This window comes from Ursus americanus, chromosome 2 (genome assembly GCF_024610735.1).
Source record: "Ursus americanus isolate L20-20 chromosome 2, mUrsAme1.1.p, whole genome shotgun sequence".
NCBI classification, from domain to species: Eukaryota; Metazoa; Chordata; class Mammalia; order Carnivora; family Ursidae; genus Ursus; species Ursus americanus.
The window spans coordinates 52,013,453-52,038,405 of record NC_142128.1 but is presented as its reverse complement, the minus strand read 5'-3'; the positions used below and the strand labels follow the sequence as shown (position 1 = coordinate 52,038,405).

The 24,953-nt window shown below is 38.9% G+C and overlaps 1 protein-coding gene across 1 annotated transcript in view; it reads right to left on the bottom strand.

Annotated features, from left to right (window-relative positions):
• Window positions 1–23,772, bottom strand: part of RAB3GAP2 (RAB3 GTPase activating non-catalytic protein subunit 2) — a 97,236-nt gene extending 73,464 nt beyond the window's left edge. The window contains exons 1-2 of the mRNA XM_045809635.2: window positions 23,546–23,772; window positions 3,290–3,351 (exon numbers count right to left, since the gene is read on the bottom strand). Of these exons, the coding sequence (XP_045665591.2) occupies window positions 3,290–3,351; window positions 23,546–23,660 (177 nt within the window). The 5' untranslated portion in view covers window positions 23,661–23,772. The remainder of the gene's footprint in view (window positions 1–3,289; window positions 3,352–23,545) is intronic.
• Window positions 23,773–24,953: the final 1,181 nt, after the last annotated feature.

Below are 24,953 nucleotides of genomic sequence, written 5' to 3'. Positions count from 1 at the left end.
AAAAGATGGCACACCTTCACAGATTTAAAGGAAGTCTGTTAAAACATACACACCCTCACTAGGAATCATTGTCCACATCACCCAGAATCAGCTGGAACAGCGGCGCATCAAAATGAAATACTATAAGATATACTGGCCCATGACGTGAACAAGTATGAGAGGCACAACTAATAAAAAGACCCGCTACAACCCACTCCACAGAGCAGCGAAGGTGAGCTTTCCAAAACAGAAACAGATAGTGTGGCTTCTGGTCACATTAAGAATAAATCCCAAATCCCTAAAGCCTTACCTCGGGCCTATTGCTTCTCTGACCCCAAATTGCAGTTGCGCTAACTTTCTGCTGTATTAGGTTACAATGCCATAGGAAGTGTCCGCTTCAGGAAGGCACACTGCTAGATGAGCCAGAAAGCAGGTCTACGACACCCAACAGTCAGCTAACCCCCTTCAAGTTAGCAGAGAAAATGTGGCAGACGTTCGTGAGGGAAACTAGCCTCACATACAACTCCTCAACTATGTCACTCACAAGTAACAAGCCATTCCAGAAAGAACCAATATGCACAGCAGACTGATGTGGGCCTCTGGGTCTGTAGACAAGTACCATAACTCAGCACCAGCACCATCTTATACAGTAACAATAACCATCCTGGGGGAACCTCCTCTGAGATTACAGATGCTTGTGTCCACTTTAACATGCAATGTCGGTGAGGTTTATTCCAGAAAACCCCAAACTTACTTGGGAGCTTGTTGTATTACTTACAATAGTCACTAGCGATAGGATTCTAGAAAATAAATACTAAAAGTAAATATGTACCCAACACCACAGGAAAGTAGCTGCTAGTTACACTACTCCGTTCTGAGAAATTCTCAAAGCACAGCCATCTTCCCCTGAGAGGTTGGCTCACTTCGAGCCATGCAGAGCCTCCAAACTTCTTTACGCATACCTCTCCTCTCCCTTCCTTCCACTCCCCGTTCTCGCCACAGCTGAACTAGACCGCTGGTGGTGTCTGGCCAGAGGGCAGCACTGAGAGGTAGGCTGACATCCCACACACTGGCCTGGCATAAACACTATGCCCCACTCTCTGCAAATATCCTATATTGGACAGTGATGAACACACCCCATCAAATCCTCATATGAGCTCTGCGTATGAAACAAAGAGGAGAAAGAATCTAAGACACATGAAAGATACAAATAACAGCCATGAAACAGTCTAAATTGTGAGTAAGCAGAAGCCAGTGAGTCGTAGTAAAAACAGAGTACCGCTGAGTCTCCATGTTGACAGAGCACTAGAGGGGCAAGCAACGAGGTGTTTGTTTGCTAACGTGATGCCGTAACCATGTTCCTTGAGCTACATTACATCCTATTCAACGCATCCCAATTCTCCGGGAGGAGAATGGTTTCCTCTTCTTAATCTCCCCTTGGAGCTTTTCGATAAATCTGTATGACGTTAGCATGCTTGGCTTCTTACAACATGATGCTCCTTCATTTCTCCCCCAGACCTATTCTGGTAGTCTTCCCAACTCAATAAACCACACGCCATCCACCCAGCTGCTCAAGCCAAGTATCTGGGAGGGTTAAAACAACAACAACAACTAATCATGGATTTTCAAATATTGACAAAAATGAAGAGAATGGTACTTATTACCCGGCCTTGGGGGTTATCAACATCTTATCAAATGTTTTACCTACTCCCACCATATCCCAGATCAAAGAAGTTATTCCCTGATTTTTATTTCTCCCTTCAGCTCTCACAACCAACTTATAGGAAAGTCTTACTGTTATTTCTAAAACTTATCCTGAATCCATCACTTTCTCATTTTCACTGATATCACCTTAATGTAAGCCATCATCATTTCTGAACTACACTAACATGACAGCCTATCAGGTCTCCCTGCTTCTGCTTTTGCTCCCTACTTCAATTCCAAAAAGCAGCCAAGAATAACTTTCAAAATGAGAAATCAGCTATGTGTGGTTTCCTACCACATTTAGAATAAACTCCAAATTCACAAAGCCTTATATCAGGCCTGTTTACTTCTCTGACCCCATCTCGTAGCCACTCAGTCCTGCCAAGCCACGCTGGCCTTCTTTATGTCCTCCAAACTCCAAGCCCAGTCCTGCCATAGGGCCTCTGTATGAGCTGTTGCCCTGGCCTGCAATGCTCTTTGCCAGATCTTCACCTTGCTGGCTCCCTACTGTCTTTCAGACATCAGCTCAAATGTCACATCTTCTGAAAAGCCTTCCACCCGAGCTACTGTAGTCCCTTGATCACTAACTACCACATCACCATCTGAGTCCTCTATGTAACTCTGATTACCACCACTTGATAGTTTTATCTCTCTTTTTGAAAAAATTTCTCTCTCCCCATTTGAGTGTAAGTTGCTGGGAACAGGATGATAAAACTTATCCAATATATAGGTTCATTCTTCTTTTTTCATAAAAATCCTGATTTTGTTCAGATATCAACTTCTCCCTTGTGCAATCACGGGCCTCAGGAGAAGTGGACCCTTTAATCCTCCAATTCCAGGGAATGGCAAGACTGAATGATGAAAAATCTGATATCCCTTGCCAGTAACTAGTTCAGAAATGGGTGTCTGGCCTTACTCTGGCCAAGAGATATAGGCAAGGTTCCCTAGAGGCTTCTGAAAAAGTTCTTCCCTGCTCCTGTAAGATCACAGAAAGCCCTAGTCTTTTTCTCCCTCTGGTCATGAAGAAACATGGCAGCATACCCCACTGAAGAGAAGAACAATCTTTATGATGAAGTCGACACCACGATATATGCAGAGGAGACAGAAGGAAAGAACTTACGTCCTTGATGACACACAGTTGAATCTCCTGATCAACCAACCTATGAGTCCACACTACCCTGACTTCCTTCTATATGAGCTAATGAATGTCCTTGTGATTTAAGTCAGTTCAGGTTAGATTTTTCTATTATCCACAGGTGAAAATACATACAGGGACTTCATGTACCTTACTCATGGCTATACTTGCAGCTCCTAGAAAAATGCCTAGAATATGGTGGGCACTTAACAAATATATGTTGAATGAGTAAGTGGAGGAGTCTAAAATAGTAACCAACGAAGAAGAAAGAATCCTAAAGCAGTTATTCTCTGTTTAGCCTCCTTAACTATCAAGTCATTAAATCCTTAAGAAAGGTATCTTCTCAGTACTATTAAGGAAGCACAAAGATGTTCTTAATGAACATGTCAACCTAACATTGGAATATGTCACCATCATTACAAATGGAAAATGACACTTTCAACAAGCATGCATACATTTATAAAGACTTACAGGTTCTTGGGGTTCTGTTTCTTCCCATGCTCCCCAACCATCATCTTCCCAGTTTGATTTACCTATTATTAAAAAAGATGAAAAGTGTTTACATAAATACAGAGCTTGAAATATTTTACTAAACATTTTCTCTAAATTGAACCAACACCTGCTATATAAATATTATATAAATATGTATTATATAAATACAATGCTAGTATTAAGGAAGAGAAAAAGGTTAACCATATAATAGAATTTTGCTATAAGTAATAATAATTAGGAAGCATCTGGCCTGAATTTCCAAATCTATGTAAAACTGCAAGTTATTCAGATCTTAAGACATTGGACATCAGGTTTACCCACATTTAAACCAAACCACAAAAATGAATTTTAAAAATCTTTAAAATGACAAATATTTGTTGCTCAGACATGAGACAAATATACACAGTGACAAAAACACATCTAAAATTCCACACAGAGGTCCTCATGTAACTTGTTTTCTCATAAGACAAGGTTTCAATGAAAAAAAAAACCTGAATTTTGAAACGAGAGGTCTACGATTTCTAATATTTTCCGATACTCTGTGATTTCCCACACATGAGAACGTTTTCTCAGATTAAAAGATAATGTTCAACAAACACTGAAACAAGGAATTAAAAACCTCATAGGCATGGAGATTATGATCCCTTACACTACTCCTATTACTTGTTTTTCTATAATTATCTTTGAGTTTATCTCTTACGCTCTACCAGAAAAGGAGTAATAGAGCTATCACTTTTTGAGCAACTACTCTGAGACAAACATTAAATATTTTATATATATTATCTCAAACTAAATTAAAAAACAGATAAAGTTGAAAGAAAATGTGAAAAGAACAGGCCCCTGCACAACTATATATTCAGGCCCCAGAATCAGATTGCTTAGGTTCATATCCTGGATCTTGCACTTACCATCAAGTTACCCCATATCTGAAAGCTTTATTTATCTCCATAAAAGCATGGAAAACAGAAGTGCTTACATCTAGTAGGGTTGTTACTAGGATTTAAATCAAAGAGCATACCTAAATCCTCAGTGCCTGACGCATAAGTTCTCAATGCCTATCTCAAGATTTAGCCATTAAAATACTACCAAATATAAATAGTGTATTTAAACCAATCAGCCTCAAATTTCTAGCGAAGAATCATTTTAAAGATGGAACTGAACCCAAAACCTAGGATGCTTACAGTAAGAAGGACACAAATACAACTTTCAATTATCTATAAGGTTTTAAAAGTTGCTAAAATGAATTACATATAGATGATAAGAAAGTTAACAGTCTGGTACGTGGAATCATTGCTCAATTAGCTTTGTGATAATCTTCTCATCTTCGGTACTCAAGTATCAGGTAACTACTTCCTAACATGCCAAGCACCCTGCTGCCATATATTAAGTCCTAAAACAGCACTATCATCTGATTAGCACTGCACAATTTATAGAAGATTTCCATATACATGTCAATTAAACAAGTTAACAAATACTCTGTTAAATACAATGCGCCACGCGCTGTAGTAGGAATGGAGAAAAATTCAAACATATTCCTTGTCCTTAAAGATTTTGTGATCTAACGTAGCAAACACATAACTCTAGTACACGGTGTGTACTATAACAACTACCATAAAAGGGATGAGTGAGAGAGATGACAAAATACAGGGAGGAGTCACCTTAAACTAAGTCTTTAAAAAGCAGCGAGGAACTTTTCAAATATACTTGAAAAATAGGTCAACATGAGCAAAGGCGAAATGGGGCAACTCACATATAGGAGTTATCCAGCAACAACTAACATGTATTCAGCATTTCTATGTGTCTAACTGCTTTACAGACATTAATTCACTTAAGCATGACAAGGATTCTTTATCATCCCCTCACTACAATGAGAAAACCAGATTACTCAGTTTATACAGCTTGACCAAGATCACAGAGGATTAAATGGCAGAGTGGGGTTTGAAATCAGGGCTTCCGGAGTTCCAAAGCCCGGGCTCACAAGTGTTCTGCTATACCTCCCCCTCCTACGGCTTATGAAGAGGCATAAAAATTAGGAAACATGGGGCTTACAGTTAAGGCCAAAGCAAGATTATTATGTATTATTTTAAAATAGAAGCATTCCCTCGATATCAAGATTTGGAAGTTTTTTTCATAACTTGGAAAATTACGGTTTGTTCTTTGGCAATCTAATTCACTTAGGCAATTTCTTTATTCTGCTAATTTTTCCATGATTCCGAAAACAACTGCTTTATTGTGGGCTGATGGCAACTAAGCCATCCCATCTACAGAGTTTTAGAAAATGCTGTTTTTCTTGTCCGAGAAAGCACTCTAAAATCCGTGATTCAATTTTAATATTGCTATAAAAAGAATGTAACGAAATAACACAATCTCAGAAAGACCATGTAGAATTGCAAGCACTTCACAGGGTCAGCTAAAGATTCAGTCACTCACTCGTTCATTCATTCATTCAACAAACATAACATCTTTTGTGTGTTGGCCACTGTACTAAGTGCTGGAGAGACAAAAGCAAATAAGCCTTCAAAGAGCTTAGTTGGCGCACATAACCTCTGCTGAACGCTGTATGATACTATGAAAAATGTGTTATTTCTCCTCTATATTAGAATAAAAAGTACCTGACTCAATTCACAAATGACTCATACGATCCAACACAAGAGCAGCAATTTGGATTTCCGGCCCCTGCAGAGACCCAGGATCTGTAATGCCATAATTCAAAACATCCAGGAAGAGAAAGACCTTGAGAAATACTTTCTTTATATAAGATACTTGTGTTCACGAAGGGTTTTTTCCATTTCTCAAGGTCCCTGACTGAAAAATATCTATTAAAAAGAGAAAAAGGGGACTTAATCAGGCATCTCCTCCTATCGTGGGAATATATTTTCTAAAGAAGTCATGGTACAAACAGAGTTGAAAGGAAAGTGAAACAGAACTATTAGGAATGTTAAAGATGTGTTTGAAGGTTGGTCTGGAATCCTAAGTCTATTTATAATACTATAAGAAAATGCATTCTAGATTCTAGTCAACTTAAAAAGGGAAAAGATTTATTTTATTTTATACTTCATTTATTTATTTGAGAGAGAGAGAGATCAGAGAAGGAGAGGGAGAGGGAGAAGCAGACTTGCCGCTAAGCAGGGAGCTCGACATGGGGCTCAATCCCAGGACCCTGGGATCATGACCTGAGCCAAAGGCAGACCCCTAACCAACTAAGCCACCCAGGCGCCCCAACATTTTTTTTTTAAAGGGAAATATTGGCAAACTGGGCACTACCCTTATGTCTATTTCTACTCTGTGCTGGTAATATAAATTCTGCAGCCTCCTGAGGTCTGTTGAAAATCATTTGATACTATTTTGCAGGCTGCTATTTGACAGCTATTGCCAGCTGTTAAGAAGTGTTGGAATCTTCCTGGGGCGCCTGGGTGGCTCAGTCGTTAAGCATCTGCCTTCGGCTCAGGGAGTGATCCCGGTGTTCTGGGATCGAGCCCCACATCAGGCTCCTCCGCTGGAAGCCTGCTTCTTCCTCTCCCACTCCCCCCGCTTGTGTTCCCTCTCTCTCGCTGGCTGTCTCTATCTCTGTCAAACAAATAAATAAAATCTTAAAAAAAAAAAAAAGTGTTGGAATCTTCCTACTGTACCAAGGTTATTTCTTATGCCTTCAAACTATGCAAGCAGGCCAAGCACATTATTGGGGAAAAAAAAAAAAGGATGGTGTATATTAAAAAATAGCTGATGAATGTCTAATCAAGTTGCCACTTAGGTAAACAATTTTATTCAGGCAGACTTTCCCTCTGATAACTTTTCTATGAAGGCTGGTGTTCTTCAGTTAATCCCATTATCAGTGTTTTTTTTTTAAAGATTTTATTTATTTATTTGACAGAGATAGAGACAGCCAGCAGGAGAGGGAACACAAGCAGGGGGAGTGGGAGAGGAAGAAGCAGGCTCCTAGCGGAGGAGCCTGATGTGGGCCTCGATCCCATAACGCCGGGATTACGCCCTGAGCTGAAGGCAGACGCTTAACCGCTGTGCCACCCACGCGCCCCTATCAGTGTTTCTTTAATTGATCCTTAAATCAAGGTTGTGGATAACAAAAGCAATGTATTTAACATATATTTTTAAAACTGTGCATTGCTTCATGTCAATATGAACCATTACTTTAAGACCTTAAGATCTATAAATTCTACGTACTTGTGACAAAATAACACTAACTTTTTATCATCACTTACTATAAAGAAAAACTAAAAATAGTTCACCATGATTGTCTTAGAATAAATAGATTAAAATTACCCTGGCCCATAGTTTTTTTGTAACATTTTTGTAACTTGTAACAAAATCACCCATAGGAGATTTTAAATTTTAATACCAAACTGTGGTATAACTTAAACGGTAAGTCAGTTTAACAAAGTGTATTATAGAATAAGGGCACCAGAACATAACAACTCTTCGGGGTGGTTAGGATCCAGTGTAAAAATTCCAAACACTCACAAATCACTAAATCATAAAGCCAATGGCACTTACCCAGTTTGCTTACTGAGCTAAGTAGCACTCATTTCAGTCAAAGGCTAGACTAAATTATAAGGTATTTTTAAGTGTTCTCATTTATTAAATAAGTAGTATAATACCCAATCTCTGAAAAGCAAATCTTTAACTGTCATCAACTTCCTACATCTTTTATTCTGCTGAAGTCCAATTCAACAAAATGGATCAGAAAATTAAGAGAATGAGATTCACATTCGCCGCCTTAATAAAACCAGAGTTACGGTCTCTTCTGCAGCTTCCTCTCTCTAGGTATAGCCTTAAAAACTCTGCAGGATTGGCCTCACCCTGCAAATCTGAGGCAGACAGTCCATGGATCACTCTAAGAACACTATCTTCAAAGATAAACTTTAATGCCAATCTAATCTGATCCTAAATATCCTTTTTTCCTTTGCCTGCCACCACCCTTCTATTCTTTCTCTCCAGTTAGACTCTACACTCATTGCAGGCACTTAGCAGCACTGTCCAATAAAAACATAATGCAAGCCACACAATTTTAAATTCACTAGCAGCCACATTTTAAAAGTAGAAAAAAACAGATGAACTTTAATAATAGATGTTATTTAATATAGCACAGCCAAGATACCATTTCAATATGTAATCCCTGTTAAATTACTCATGAGATGTTTTACTTTTTACCCCATACTAAGTCTCAAAACCCAATGTGTATTTTACACTTAGAGCACATCTATTTGGTCTAGCCACATTTCAAGTGCTCAAAAGTGTATGTGGCTAGTGGCTATAGTATGAGACAACACAGGTCTAGGACAACTATTAGGTCTCTGGTGTTAGGTTGTTCAGGATGGATATCCAGTTCTACCCCTAAAGAGTTATATGATCTTGGGCAAAATCTCTTACTGCCTCAGCTTCCTCTTTAGCAAAATGGAGTTAATAACTGTATTTACTGGGGAGGGGGGTGGGGAACTGCGATAGGCCGGTGATGGGTATTAAGGAGGGCACATATTGCATGGTGCACTGGGTGTTATAAACAAATAATGAATCATGGAACACTACATCAAAAACTAAGGATATACTGTATGGTGACTAACATAACATAATAAAAAATTACTATTAAAAAAAATAACATTTACTTCATATTGTTGTTAGTGTTACTATACCCAAAGCACTAGCAACAGTGCCTAGCATATAGACACTCCTAACGCTGTTAAAATTATCATTCTCCATCAAGTGGGATTTATTCCTGGGATGCAGGGGTGGTTCAATATTCACAAATCACTTAACATGACACATCACATCAATAGGAGAAAGGGTAAAAATAATATGATCATTTCAATAGATGTAGAAAGGCATTTGACAAAGTACAACATCCATTCATGATAAAAGCCCTCCACAAAGTAAGTTTAGAGGGACCATACTTCAACATAATAAAGCCCATATATGGAAAACCCACAGTGAATAATGGGGAAAAAACTGAGAGCTTTTCCCCTAAGAGGAGGAACAAAACAAGGATATCCATTCTCACCACCTTTATTCACCATAGCACTGGAAGTCCTAGCTACAGCAATTAGACAGAATAAAGAAATAAAAGGCATCCAAATTGGTAAAGAAGAAGTAAAACTCTATTTGCAGTTGACATGATACCATATACAGAAAACCTGAAAGACTCGACTAAAAAACTACAACTGATAAATTAGTTCAGTAAGGTCACAGGATACAAAAAACCACATACAGAAATCCATGGCATTTCTATACACTAATAATGAAGCAGCCAAAACAGCAATTAAGAACAATCCTACCTACAATTGCACCAAAAATAATAAGATACACAGGAATAAATTTAACCAAGGAGATGAAAGACACGTACTCTGAAAACTATAAAACATTGATGAAAGAAATTGAGGACAACACAAACAAATGGAAAGATATTCCATGCTCATGAATTAGAAGAATACTGTTAAAATCCATACTAGACAAAGCAATCTACACATTCAATCCCTGTCAAAATAGCAACAGCATTTTTCACAGAACTAAAACAATCCTAAAATTTGTATGGAACCACAAAAGACCCCGAATAGCCAAAGCAATCTTGGGGAGGGGGGACCAATAACGTGAGGTATTACAATCCCAGATTTCAAGATATACTACAAAGCTGTAGTAATCAAAAGAGTATGATACTGGCACAAAAATACACACATGGATCAACAGAACAGAATAGAAAGCCCAGAAATAAACCCATGATCACACAGTCAATTAATCTTCAACAAAGAAGGAAGAATATGCAATGGGAGAAAGACAGTCTCTTCAACAAATGGTGTTCAGAAAAGTGGACAGCTACATGAAATGGATGAAACTGGACTACTCTCACACCATACACAAAAATAAACTCAAAATGGATAAAAAAGCTAAATGTGAGACCTGAAACCATAAAAATCCTAGAAGAGAACACAGGCAGTAATTTCTCTGACATCAGCCAAAGCAACATTTTTCTAGATATGTCTCCTGAAGCAAGGAAAACAAAAGCAAAAATAAACTGTTGGGACTACATCAAAATAAAAAGCTTCTGCACAGCAAAGGAAACAGTCAACAAAACTAAAAGACAACCTACTGAATGGGAGAAGATATTTGCAAATGACATATTTAATAAAGGGATAGTATCCAAAATATAGAAACAATTTATATAACTCAACACAAAACAAATAATCCAATTAAAAATGGGCAGAAAAGGGGTGTCTGGGTGGCTCAGTTGGTTAAGCGTCTGCCTTCAGCTAGGGTCATGAGATCAAGCCCCACATCGGGCTCCCAACTCAGTGGCAAGTCTGCTTCTCCCTCTCCCTCTGTGATCTCTCTTACACTTACTCTCTCTCAAACAAAAAGTTTTAAAAATTTTTTAAAGTTTAAAATGGGCAGAAGACATGAACAGACATTTCTCCAAAGAAGACATACAGATGGCCAACAGACACATAAAAAGATGCTCAACATCACTTCTCATAAGGGAAATGCAAATCAAAACCACAATGAGATATCACCTCACACCTGTCCAAACAGCTAAAATCAAAAACACAAGAAACAACAAGTGTTGGTGAGGATGTGGAGAAAAAGGAACCCTTGTGCAAGACTGGTGGAAATACAAAAGGGTGGAGCCCTTTCCACAGCCACTGTGGAAAACAGTATGGAGGTTCTTCAACAATTAAAAATAGAATTACCATATGAATGTATATTTACGGATTTGTGGATTACCATGGATGAACGGATAAAGAAGAGGTGGTATATATAAACGGCGGAATATTAGCTATAAAAAAAGAATGAACTCTTGCCATTTACAACAACATGTATGGATCCAAATGGTATAACGTTAAGCAAAATAAGTCAGGGAAAGAAAAATACCATGATTTCAACTGCATGTGGAATTTAAGGAACAAAACAAGCAAAGGGGAAAAAAAGAGAGACAAACTAAAAAACAGACTCTTAACTACAGAGAACAAACTCATGATTACCAGACATGAGGTGGGTAGGGGGATGGGTGAAATAGGAGATGGGGATTAAGGACTGCACTTGTGATGAGCACTGGGTGATGTATGGAATTGTTCATCACTCACTATATGGTACACCTGAAGCTAATACAACACTGCATGTTAATTATACTAGAATTAAAATTTAAAAAAATAAAAATAAACTTTTAAAAAATGGCAAATATTGCCTATTGGAGAAATCTAAAAATAGATCATGAGACTGCTTCCCTAGTCTCGTTCTTTCACGCTATGATTCACGTGCCGGATGTTGCTTCGGAAGCGGTTATTTTACAACTGTATTACATCAGGACAGCATCCGGCTATAAGCTAAATATTTCAAAGGCTCACCTTTTGTTTCGTTTTTAAGACATATTTATTTGAAAGAAAAGAGAACAGGAGAAGGGGGAGGAACAGAGGGAAAGGGAAAAGCAGACTCCCCGCTGAGCAGGGAGCCCAACTGGGGGCTGGATCTCAGGACCCTGAGATCATGACCTGAGCCGAAGGCAGATGCTTAACCCATTGAACCACCCAGGTGTCCCTGAAAGGCTCATGTTTTAACAGGGGTTTCCCACCCCATTTCCTGTATAACCTGCTGAAAAAATGGCATTTTCAAGTACATGAGACATTTCTGCTTAGTTTTGAATCTTTTTATTTGGTGGGGCAGAGGGGGGGGGCAAATCTTTCTTGAGGGGTGAGCTTCCTTTAAAATCAATTTTCACACTCTTAGCCAATTTCCCTTAAAATTCACAGAAAATCAAGGACTACATTGAGGATTTTGAGTCTTTACAGAAGCTTGCCAGCTTAAAATATTTCGTTAGTCCCCCCTCATTTGATGGACATTCATTCTTGTTTCATACCACATCTTGAATCACACTTGCTCTTTACATTAAAAAAATTCATAAGCTGATCTCTAACCAACTTATATGATGTGAAGAGAGAAAAACAAGATGAATAATAGTAACAAAAAGCAACTACCTCCTCACTGATTAGTCACTTGACTTTTCAACCCTGAACTTTATACCTGTCACTGAAGATGACTATTGTGAACTGTCTAGAGGAACTGATAACCTAAGCATCAACTGATGTTCTTATCCTGATCAAGTTCAACGTCTTGCCTGAATGAATAAAACCAGTGACTTTAACTTCAACATTTAAAATGTAACTACATCTCCTTCTGAAGAGAATTTTTTTCCTTGAAGAGATCCGATTATACCGGTATAAAAAACTATTCGGTCTCTCACTTGATAAATGATGTAGTCATTGAAACATAGAGAAAACATTTTAATTCAGTCATCAAAAATTACAGATGTCTTTTTTAGGGGTATTTCCAGTGAATGAATTATTCCACCAACAAAAGCTCAAATAAGAAATTCAACTTCCGTTTTCCATAGCTCTTTTTAATTCCAAAAATACCTTATTCTGATTTGCTGCTGAACAGTCTGTCCTCATGAACTGAATCTGTTTCTCATATAACAAGAACCTGAAGCTAGAAAGGAAATTGAATCCTAAAGTGGGCAATTAATTTGGCAGTATTTGCTTTTTCCAATATGAGTATGTCAAGATCAAAAACTAAATGAGAAACTGAAATCATTAAATGTTAAGAAAAGAAAAACTTAATTTAATCTCCATGGTCTAATAAAAGATCTTATTAGCACAGAAGCACATTCATTTCCATTCTTCTGAGACAAGAAAAAACAGAAAAAGGAGCAAGAACCTCTAGAACCTATGACTTGTAAATAAGTCAAAAACTTCAACAAATTTTAGCTGGCTCTTCTTGGCCAAGGCAAAGCACCCCTCACGTAGCAATACAAAGTAAAAAATAACTAAAGAGTAGAGAAGCTGCTGCTTAATTTCCTATGCCTCAGAATTATTAATCTTTTCCTATTTCTAGGGAAATGGGAAAATAAATTTCATATTAGCATATTCTTTTCAGGACAGAAAAATATGTAGCTATCTAAAATGAGGCCATCCCATTTCAGCAAGCAGAGTTTCTTTCTTTCAACCCACCAACACTAAATAATACTAGATCTGTAAGGGCCCTTTCAGTTCCAGAATTCTAATGACCTCTGTTGTCAAATAAGTGACCTCTCATACCACGTAAGAAAGTATGCCCTAATAGACAATTCACAAAATGACAGAACTGAAAATATCTTTAAGCAGATATACTATATCTTCCTGCTCTAAAAAGTTTATAAAAATAAATATTCTCTCTTTGGCCAAAAACCTAGGAAATCTTTCGAACCACCTTCACAAAAACAACAAAACAATCCATATAGACAACGAAATTTAATTGCCCTATTTCATGTTCTATTTTGTTTTTCAAAGGAAATCACTAAGGTCAATAATATATTATGTAAATTAGAAAAAATTGCATCTTTTATAATTGGTTCCTACAATGTCATACTTATGTTACTGATTTATTATATCCAAAGCAGCAAAAAAAGATGAGCACAGCTAATAAGGTAAGGATGTGCCATTTCAAGATATGGGTGAAGGTATGTAAATAATGGCTAGCTATTGTTAATTTCTGCATATTCTAAAGAAGCCAATTCAACACTACTATTTAACCCGTTCTATTCAACTAGTCCTGTGAGAACTTTAAATTCTTTTTTTAGCAATAAAGTATTATTATTATTATTATTACTACTAACATATAATGTATTATTTGTTTCAGGGGTACAGATCTGTGATTCATCAGTCTTGCACAATACACAGTGCTCTTCCAATACCAGCTTAACTTTGCTATTAACCGCTGCTTTAAAAAAAAATACAGATAAAGCCTGACAATAATCTTATTATCACATGAGAACCATTGTTCACTTAACAGAAAAGCAAAAGTCAAAGAAACTGATAACACAGAGTGACAACAAATGTGTGCGTAAATAGGCATTTCTGTTTACCATAGATAAGAATGAAACTGACCAATTTTTAGAGTAATCTGGCAACTGTAACCAGTATTTAAAATGTGAATTTCTATTATTCAGCAATTCCAATCCTAGAAATGTACATACAGAAATACCAATATCCTGGGCGCCTGGGTGGCTCAGTCAGTTAAGCAACTAACTTCAGCTAAAGTTGTGATCCCGGAGTCCCAGGATGGGGATCGAGCCCTGCATCAGGCTCCCTGCTCAGTGGGGAGTCTGCTTGTTCTCTCTCATTTGCTATCTCTCTCAAATAAATAAAAAACTTAAAAATAAAAAAACCAATATCCTATGTAAAGACACACATAAGGATGCTTACTGGAGCATTTTCTTATAGCAAAATTTCAGAAATAATCTAAATGTTCATTGATAGAGGATTAGTTAAATATATCCTGGTAGAGTCTTCACTGGAACACTGTGTAGCCATTAGAAAAAATGCTATATGGTAGCATATACAAACTTGTAAAGATGTTGACATTATACAATTAAGTACACCGAAAAAGTACCCCAATATATATTTTACAAAAATGAGATAATATAAAATTAAAAGTAAATACCCAAGCAGCAGGTCTGTATGTTGTCTAAGCAGAAAGTCTCAGAGGATTCTCACCACAGCAGCACAACAGAACTTTGATGATGAAAGTGTTCTATATCTGTGCTATCCAATAAGGTATCCACTAGGCATATGTAGTCATTGAACACTTGAAAAGTGGCTAGTATGACTAAGGAACTGAATTTTTACTTTTATTTTCTATTAAACTTAAATTACCACATAAGACTAGTGGCTACCACACTGAACAGTGTTAACACTGAAGTTTTAACACCTAGAAGGTGGGATAGGAGTATCCAGAGGTGGCTTTCATGTTCGATTTAAAAAAAAAAAAAAAAAAAAGCAATGTGATGAGTAACTATGTCTCTCTTAACTTCTCTCTTCTGGGCAATTTATATGTGAGACCTAGGCTCACGTGGTGCAAAGAAAAGTGATCTGTGTTTGAAAGACTGTTTCTGGTCTTCTTTTCAAAGGAGAAACATGGGCATGGCACACACCTAAGAATTCAAGGATTCATTGAATCAAAGGATTCAATGATTCCTCTGCAATGGGGAAGGTTCCTTTAGGGTCTCTATAGTTCCAAATGGTATTAACATAGTAGTCATCAAAAAATACTTGCTGTCTTATAATTCCAGGATTGTCACTTTAAATAAAATTAAATAACGCCCGAGGAATACCAATCTAAGATTACCTCCCCTTCTGGAATACTTCAATAGCCACCCAACTGGTCATTCTGCTTCCATTTTCACCCACCACTCCCATCCATTCTTCCTTTGCTGACATAAAAATGTCTCCAAAATATTAGCTGGTTATCCTATTTCTCAGCTCAAATTCCTTTTTTATAGATTGCCACTGCTAACTCTAGCAAGTTTCAAACTCCATCACCATTGCTATTGCCTTAGTTCTGTCTTTACTTCTGAAGGCCCACATCTGACTTCTATAAACATCACCCAAATAGTAACCTACCTCCAGCTCTGAACTACCCGACCTATTCTTTTCACAGCCCCCAAATCCATCCCTCCACAACTCAAATCTTGAAATGCTATGCTTTCATTTAAAACCATCAATGGCTACCCTCTGCCTATAGCAGAGATTCCTAGCAAACTGCAAACAGGTTACAGGGTGAACCAAGATATGAATCCTCTCATCTTCCAAAACAGCCAGGTAGGGCTTGGGGCTACTGAAACTTCCAGCAGGTCACTTCCCACCATGAGCAGCTTCATTTATTTTGTATCACCAACCTCTCCGTTACCATATTAACTGACATACATTTTTATTATGTTAAAAACATAACCTAAAGTTTACCATCTTAACCATTTTTAAGTGTACAGTTCAGTAGTGCAAAGTATATTCACATTATTGTAAAGCAGATTTCTAGAACTTTTTCATCTTCCAAATATGAAACTCTATACCCATTAAATAAGTCCCCTTTACTCCCTCCTCCCAAGTCCCAGTAACTTCATTCCATTTTCCATTTCTATGAATTTAATTACTTTAGTGGAATCACACAGCATTTGTCTTTTTGTGACTAATATTTCACATAGCATAGTGTCCTCAAGGTTCATTCCCATTGTAGCATGTTGTATGAGTCCCTTCCTTTTTAAGGCTGAGCAATATTCCACTGTGTGTGTATGTATGTATGTGTGTGTGTATGTGTGTGTGTATACCCCATTTTGTTTATCCATTCATTCAATAAGCATTTGGATTACTTCTACTCCTTGGCTTTTGTGAGCAGTGCTGCTATGAACATAGGTGTGCAAATATCTCTAAGATACTGTTTTCAACTCGTTTGGATATATACCCAGAAACGAGATTGCTGAATTACATAGTAATTCTTTCTTTTTTTTGAGGAAATTCCATAATATTTTCCATAGCAGTTGGACCATTTTACAATTCACCAACAGTGTAGAGCTCCAACTTCTTCACCTCCTTGACAACAGTTGTTATTTTCTGGTGTTGTTTTTTTTTTTTTCTTTAAATAATAGCCATCCTAATGGACATGAAGTGCTCTCTCATTAGGTTTTGATTTGCATTTCTCTTATGATTACTGATATTGAATATCTATTCATGCTTATTGACCACTTATACGACATCTTTGGAAAAATGTCTATTCAAGTTCTTTTTCCAGTTTTTAATCAGTTTATTTTTACTGTTGAGCTACAGTTCTTTATATATTGAGGATACTAATCCCTTATCAGATACATGATCTGCAAATATTTTCTCCCATTCCATAGGTTGCCTTTTTACTCTTGATCCCACCCTTTGATTCACAAATGTTTTAAAGTTTGATATAGTCCCATTTGCCTGTTTTTGCTTTTGCTGCACGTGCTTTCTCTGTTATATCCAAGAACTCATTTTGAAGTCCAAAGTCATGAAGCCTTCCCCTATGTCTTCTTCTAAGCATTTACAGTTTTAGATGTTATGTCTAGGTCTTTAATCCATTTTGAGTTAATTTTTGTGTATGGTGTAAGACAAAGATCCAACTTCATTCTTTTGTATATGGATATGCAGTTTTCCCAATACAATTTGTTGAAGAAACTATGCTTTTCCCCATTGAGTGGTCTTGGTATCCTTGTCAAAGATCATCTGACCATATATGCAAGGGTTTATTTCCAGACTCTAGCCTACTGGACTATTTGTCTGTCTTTATGCCAGTACCAGTTTAATTACTTTGATTTGATGGTTTTGATTACTGCGTTTTTTGTAATGTTTTGAAATCAAGAAGTATGAGTCCTCAAACTTTTTTCTTCTTTTTCAAAATTGCTTTCACTATTCAGATACCAAGTCTTTTTTTGTGTGTGCCATGACCGGGGCGGCGGGGAGGGGGAGATTGGGAATGACTGAGCCCTATCTTCTATATCTTCAAATTTTTTGTTTATATACACCTAAGAGGTTTTCAATAGTATGTATCTCTTGCACAAAAGATGTAATTTCTTATATACAATAAACATGAACATTTTAATATAAATGTATACCATCTTTTAAATTTATTCAGTGGATTCTATATACTATAGGGAAATGATACACACCAACATTTGTTAAAAAATGATGTTCTCTGAAAGTAATTTTATAAATCTATTTTTCTCCTTAAATTCTTATTTCCATTCCATTTCCTCCAGACTGCTATTCTAATGTAATATTAATGTATTTTTATTATTAATCCAAAAATTTCTCTGCAAAAACATGAACTGAGAAAAGTTTTCTTGTGGTAAGACTCCACATATTAGATTTTTTCTTCTTGACTTATTGCAATTATTGTAAGTTGATAACTGAGAATAACAACATACATGTATCACAAATTTTGATGACTATTGAACATAAACAGCAAAAATTATTTGGAAATGCCTCAATGAGATGGATGGGGAGTTCATGGTGCCTTGATTAAAGTGGAAGCTTTTTTAAACACCTTGGAGCAACTTACTATAATATTCAGAACACATGAAAGCTGAGCCTTTAGTAAAGTGGAAGAAGGGCAGGGTAGAAAAATAGGTACTTTCATAAGAGTATATGGAAATTATTTTACTTAAAACTATCTGTTTCCAAGTAACCCTTGGACAAATTTCCATATAACTCCAAAGTACTCTTAACTTTCATCTGATGACCCTGCTACTGCATAAAATTTAAGTTCCTGACAATCTCTGCAGCTTCCTTCTCACCATACCCCACTCTCCCACAATTTACATTTGCAGCTTTCTGGACGCCATCCTGTTTCACATCCCTTGCCTATTTTCTCTCCAGCTGACAGGCATCTATTAAACAATTAAGACTTCGTGAAGATGATGGTTTCTCTAAGACAACTTCCCTGAGTCCCTTATATAGAATGAACCAACACTCCTTCATTTTCCAACCGTCAGCGTGCCAAATTACAAAACAACACCTTTAACACTCCTTTTACATGCTTATTTCCTTTATTGACTGAAAGCTCATTGAGGAGAGGGACCTATTTTATTCACTCTTTAAGACTACTTTGTGCTTAGTACATAGGAAGTACTCAACAAACACGAGCTCCATGAAGGAATGAAAGACTACGCATGTCTCAATTCATTGACAAATTTTGTCTGTGAGAGCCTCTTTCAATTTTAAATTGCTAACAAAATCCATTAACTCCATAAATGTTCTGAAATTCCTATGACCGTTTCCCCCAGTAGAATCTTGAACAAAAGAAAGAACTTTCACAAAACATAAAATATGGGTATTTTAAGCCCTCTGTAATATCCCATCATGTAAAGTGACCTCATGATTTCAGGTTATCCTAAAAAGCACACTTGGCTCAGTGACTGTTTAAAAATATGACTTTAACTGATGACTCCAACATAATTACCTGCATACTTTATCTTCTATCTTTCTGGTAAAAGAGGCAAGAAGGAAAGCTACCTTATTTTTTTAGTTTGTCATTAGGAAATTATTTTATTATCAAGTAAATTAGGAGATCCATAATATTATAATACCAAAACGACCTCCAAATATTCTGATTCTCCCTCTCTGTATATGTATTTTTTTGCCCAACTCAAAATTATAAATACCAGAAAGTTCTAGTCTAAAAATCCAGTTTCACTGGGAATTATGCCACCATAGTTTATGTAGGGACCCCTACTATTACCCATCTCTGAAATTTCAAAGTATGAAACCAAATTTTTTGTCTGAAATAGCATCTGATTGAGTAGAAACAATTAGTATCACTAATGTAAACACTGGGAAGCAGTAGGGTTCAAGATCTCTTTTAAAGCCAAAGAAGAGAGACACCTGGGTGGCTCAGTCGGTGAAGCATCTGCCTTCAGCTCAGGTCATGATCCCAAGGTCCTGGGATCGAGTCCCTGAGTCCCTCATCAGGCTCCCTGCTCAGCGGGGAATCTGCTTCTACCTCTGCCTGCCACTCCTCCCCCTGCTTGTGCGCACACTCGCACGTGCTCTCTCTCTCTCTCTGACAAATAAAAATCTTTAAGCCATAGAAGATATTCTCATTTCATAACTGAAGATACAAAGTAACAAAGTCATACTGTTCTCTGACAATTCAAATATGGAAAAGAGTAGTATTGAGTTCTGGGTGCCCAGGTACCAGATAGCATTAGGTCTATGCCAGCTGTCCACATTAAAGTAATTAAACCAACTAATAAACCTTCAAAATTATCATTATTGTTGTTTTGGTTTTATATATCCCCTAGAAATGAGCTGGGATAAGAAATTAAAACTATATAAGCTAGGAAACTAAAATGATCTCATAACTCCTTTTCCGATAATCATTTATAACACTAATAAAAGTGAAGCAAAACAAGCCCAAACACCATCAGTAGGTTAAGGCAGTCCTACCTGCTTAGTTCAGGTTGTCTTAATGAAGAGCTCTTTACAAAACCTGTTTGTTTGTTTGTTTTTTGGTTGTTGTTTTTTTTTTAACAAGACCCGCAGTGATTATGGAAATTCATAGCACTAGTCATTCCAAGAATTCCAAATAAATTATCAAGAGTAGGACAAGATATTTTGATGATCTTTATTTGTAAATTAAAGCCCTGTTTTAACTGTAAAATATCAGTTTGGCAAAGGAGCTCACTGGTTAAGAGGTTCTTTCTCCATTTATTTTCTACTTGAATTGATGATAGCTCCAATAATACCAATATACACAACCTAAGAATTTGATTTAAAAGGGTAATAAATTAAATCACACTTGTAAACCCATAAGCATATTGCAAATTAATCCAGATGCTTAGGGGTATGACTATACATCCCCGACCGCCTGGATTGTATTCATATCCTTAGACTAGCCTTCACTGTGTGACCTTGGATAAGTATTTAAGCTGTATGTGCCTAAATTTTAGCACCTATAACTGTGCCATACAATATGGTAGGCACTAGCCACATCTGGCACATTTTAATTAATTTAAACTTTAAGTAAAATTAAAAATTCAGTTCCTTGGTAGCACTTGCCACATTTCAAGGGCTCAAGAGCCAGATATGGCTAGAGGCTACCATATTGTACAGCATAGACATACTGATAAAAAGAAATAAGACAATATGACTGAGAGTAACAAATGTGATCAAGGGGGCAGGAATGATTAGATTAGGTGATCAGAAAAGGCCTCCATGAAATGAGACTTGACTAACAAGATGCAGCTAGAATGCAAAGATCTGCATATAGCATCCAAAGCAGAGGCAAGAACGAGGGCAAAGGCCTCAAGTGCAAATGAGCCGGACTGGTTTAACAACAACAAAGTGTGTCTGAAGCACAAGAAATAAGGGGACAGTAATATGGGGTGCAAGAAGTGGCAGGAGGAAGGGCCTCATGGGCCTTATAAACAATGTAAGAACTTAAGATTTTATAAGTGCAAAAAAAGCCATAGAATTATAAAGGGGGCATGTTATGATCTAAATTGCCTTTAAAAGCTCACTCTGGCTGCTTTTGGGAAGTAATTACAAGAAACCAAGAGTGGAAGCAGGAAGTTCTGTGAGAAGACTGGTGCCACAGCCCAGGTGAAAGAAGAGCAGGGGAGTGGCAGTGGGATAGAGAAAATCTGTTGTTTCTGCTACATCCCCTGCCTACAGTCCTGTATCTACTATCTGTCACAACCTGGCTCCTTGAAAAAGTCAAGTTTGTTGTTTTTTTTTTTTTTAAACTCCTCAACAGCCTGTAAATATGCTTTCTGCCTCCACCATTCCATGGAAACTGTCCTAAGGTCCCAGTCACCTCCACCTTCCCAAAACCAATGGGCACTTTTGCATCGTTACCTTACCCGACCTCAGCTGCATCTGCAACTGCTGATTGCTCTTCCCTTTCATCAAATCTCTCCTCCCTCTGCTCCGGGGCATTGCTCTCACCTGGTTTTCCTCTCTTTCTCAGTCTTCCTCCCGTTAACCTCTACGTGACTCTAAGGGTACATCTTCAGTACTCAGTTCACTGCATACATAATCTTGGAGACTGAACTGACACTTCTGGCTGGTAACTCCCAAATGATCCTTACTAAATTTCAGACCTCTAGATTGTATTTGACTGGACCCCCTCACTTAGACATACCACAAACATTCCACATGCGAAAGGTCCAAAGCCCATCTCCTTCATTCTCTCTCATTAAACATCCTTGCACAAGCATTCTCAGCTCTCTCATTCATCAGCTACGACCCCATCACTAGATCTTCACTAGGTCCTACAGACTACACCTCCTTAATAGCTTTCCAATCTCTCTCTTCCTCTCAAGTCTTGCTGAAGTGATTTTAGTTCAAGCTCACATGGCTTCGTGGATAATTGGTACAACCTCCCACCAATCTCCCTGCTTCCCATCTTGCCACACTGCTACCAAGGCCCATAACAGGTATTCAAAAACTTCGATGAATACGAGCACAAACCTGACATGTCATTTCTCTACTGAAAGTGTTTCAAAGGCATCCCACTACTCCCACAGGCTTCTCCTGATCAAACTCCTTATCACCTGTATAGCCTCATCCCCCATCCTCCTCCTCAGCCAAGCAGCTCTTAGTTATCTAAACGTCACCTCATTTCAGGCCTCCCTTCCTCTGCACATTCTATTACTTCTTCCCTATGCATCTAACCAAGTCAAAGGTGGGCTTAAGTATCACCACTAGAAGGAGTGTCCACTAGTGCCAGATACATACACATATATGTATGGGTACAGATACACACTTGTGTGTATATCTCACTCACACAGAATAGTAGCTGCTTATTTGTCCCATTCAATTATAGCTCCTAGAGGGCAGAGACCACCAACCTTATTTGATCGGCAGCACTACTGACTGGCACAGAGTAAATATTCACAGATACTTCTGATTGGATATCTTCCACATTTAAGAAAGGGGAAGGAGTTTATTTAGTGGACTTCCACCACCATTCCAGCATAGCATAAAATGACAGCACGGTACTACAAAACCAAATGTGCTTCAGGTGGGAAATACTTAGAAACCAATAAACGCAAAACGCACACCCTTTCGATAGGAGAAATGTGGAAAATTCTGAGACACTATGTAGTACTAATAAGCCAGACTTGGGATTTTATACTCCCTGGACAAGGGCTTATTTAACACTGTTTGACGATAATAGCAGGTGAACGGCGTCTCATCTCAATAAAGGAAATTAACTTTTCCTGGCCCTGCTGCTGTAATTTTAGTTCCTGCTGTCGATTCGCCCTCACTTCCTGACAGGTTTTCCTTATATGGGAGACGCTTACTCACCACCTCAGGAGTCACTCACTTGTCAATCAGATATTTATTCTCTACATCTGAATGGGGGGAAGGGGCTGGAAGAAGGGAGACTGGGCGATGATAAACACTTTCGGGAGGAAGGGTGGCAGAAGGCCACGGTCCCAGGGAAGGAGGAGAGGGCGGGGGGTTGAGGCAGGACAAGGGGGAGAAGGCTGACAGCTGGCAAGGCATGGGAAAGAGGATGCGATCACGGAGTAAGCCGTGCGGAACAGGGGACCGCGGGCTGGAGGGAGGAGGAGATGGAGAGGACATTCGGAGAGAAAGCTGGAGAGGAGGGCGAGGGGAGTGGGGTCGGCAGCGGCGACAGGAAGCAAGGCGCAGTTCAGGCCAGAGGGCGAGTGGCTTAGGAGAAAGCTGGGCGACAGGAACACAGCACCGACGCCGCCCGGGCGGACGGAGCTGTAGGACGAGGAGGACAGGGGATCGTTGCTGTGCGAAGAGGGAAGCATGGGGGGAACGAGGCGCCCCGAGGGCAGGGGCGGCGGGGCGGCTAGGAGACCCGAACCCGCGGAGCAGGGGCCGCGGCGGAGCGGGGGAAGGGAGCGGCGAGGCGAGGGTCACTTACTGGGGTCCCTCCGCACGGCGCCGCTGGGGGTCTCCTCCCGCAGATGAGGGAAGAGGAAGTCCCGGGCGGCCTGGAGGTCCTGGAAGTAGCAGAACTGGACAATGGAGCAAGCCATGGCTCCGGGAACCCCGCTCGGGCACCCACCTCACCTCACCACACCCTGCCCCCCGCCAACCCACGGCTTCCACAGCCGAACCCGCACTGCTTTAGCCGCGCAGGGGCGGGGAAACCAAACCGGAAGCTGTCAGCGCGCTCGGGCCCGCCGCCCCGGAGCGCTGCGCATGCGCGGAGCGAACCGGGCGCCGGGGGCTGGCGCGGTCCGAGTCATGTGACCGGCGGCTGCCGGGGGAGGCAACGTCGACGTGGAGGCTGCCGATCGACTTTCGCCTGGGCTCTGCGCCTACACCGGGAACGATCCCTTTTATTCGTTCTGGCTTTGAGCCAGAGATGACCTAATTGGACGTTGTGCACGCCAGCCTTTGAGTCATTTAACCAATCTTATTGATGTCCTACTGTTGGCACGATCCTGATATTCCAGAGAAGACTCCCTGTTAAACTCATGGCAGGCCAGAGGGGGACAGTATTATGCAACCCTCAGAGTTTGAAGAGATTACTTTCTCTTTTGGAAATCAGCCCCATGAAGACTAACTTTTACATGCTCCTTCTGTAAATTCCCATAGTACTGTGCACGCCTAATATAGTACGGGTTATATTGTATCATAAACTCTTTTAAGTTTTCGGCACTCGTTTGGTTTTTCATTCATTCTAACGTTCATCCATTCAGCAAATATTTGTTGCTCCTCTTTTCTATGCCAGCCACGCGAGGCGCTGGGTATGAAGCAGAGAATAATAGAGATGAAATACTTGTTCCCACGGAGCTAAAATTTTAGTGGCAGATAGGTAGTAAGCAATTAATTTCTCAGCTATTTAACTGAAATCGTGACAATGCTAGGAAGGGAAGTGGTAAGACCACATAACAGGGAACCCTTCCCTAATGGTTGTCTGTTTAGTTTTTTGGGGTGACGGTGGAAGGTTGCCAGAATCAGGAGCAGACTTTGTTGTAAACTTCTGGAGGTTGGGATCTCATTTAACTCCTCTTTATACTCACAGTATGGAGCATAGGACCTGGTAGGTAGTGCTTATTAAATATTTACTGAAGGAATAAATGGAATGGAATGTCTACATAGAGTAAATAAAGTAGCCCGCTTCTCTTACAAGGCGCGTTGTATTTTTTAAAGTAATTTTCTGTCCATTGTTTGATTGGATAGTCACAATGCCATCTTGAAAGATATTTTATCTCACTTTTTTAATTTTAATTTTTTAAAAAGATTTTATTTATTTATTTGACAGAGAGCGAGAGAGGGAACACAAGTAGGGGGAGTGGGAGAGGGAGAAGTAGGCTTCCGGC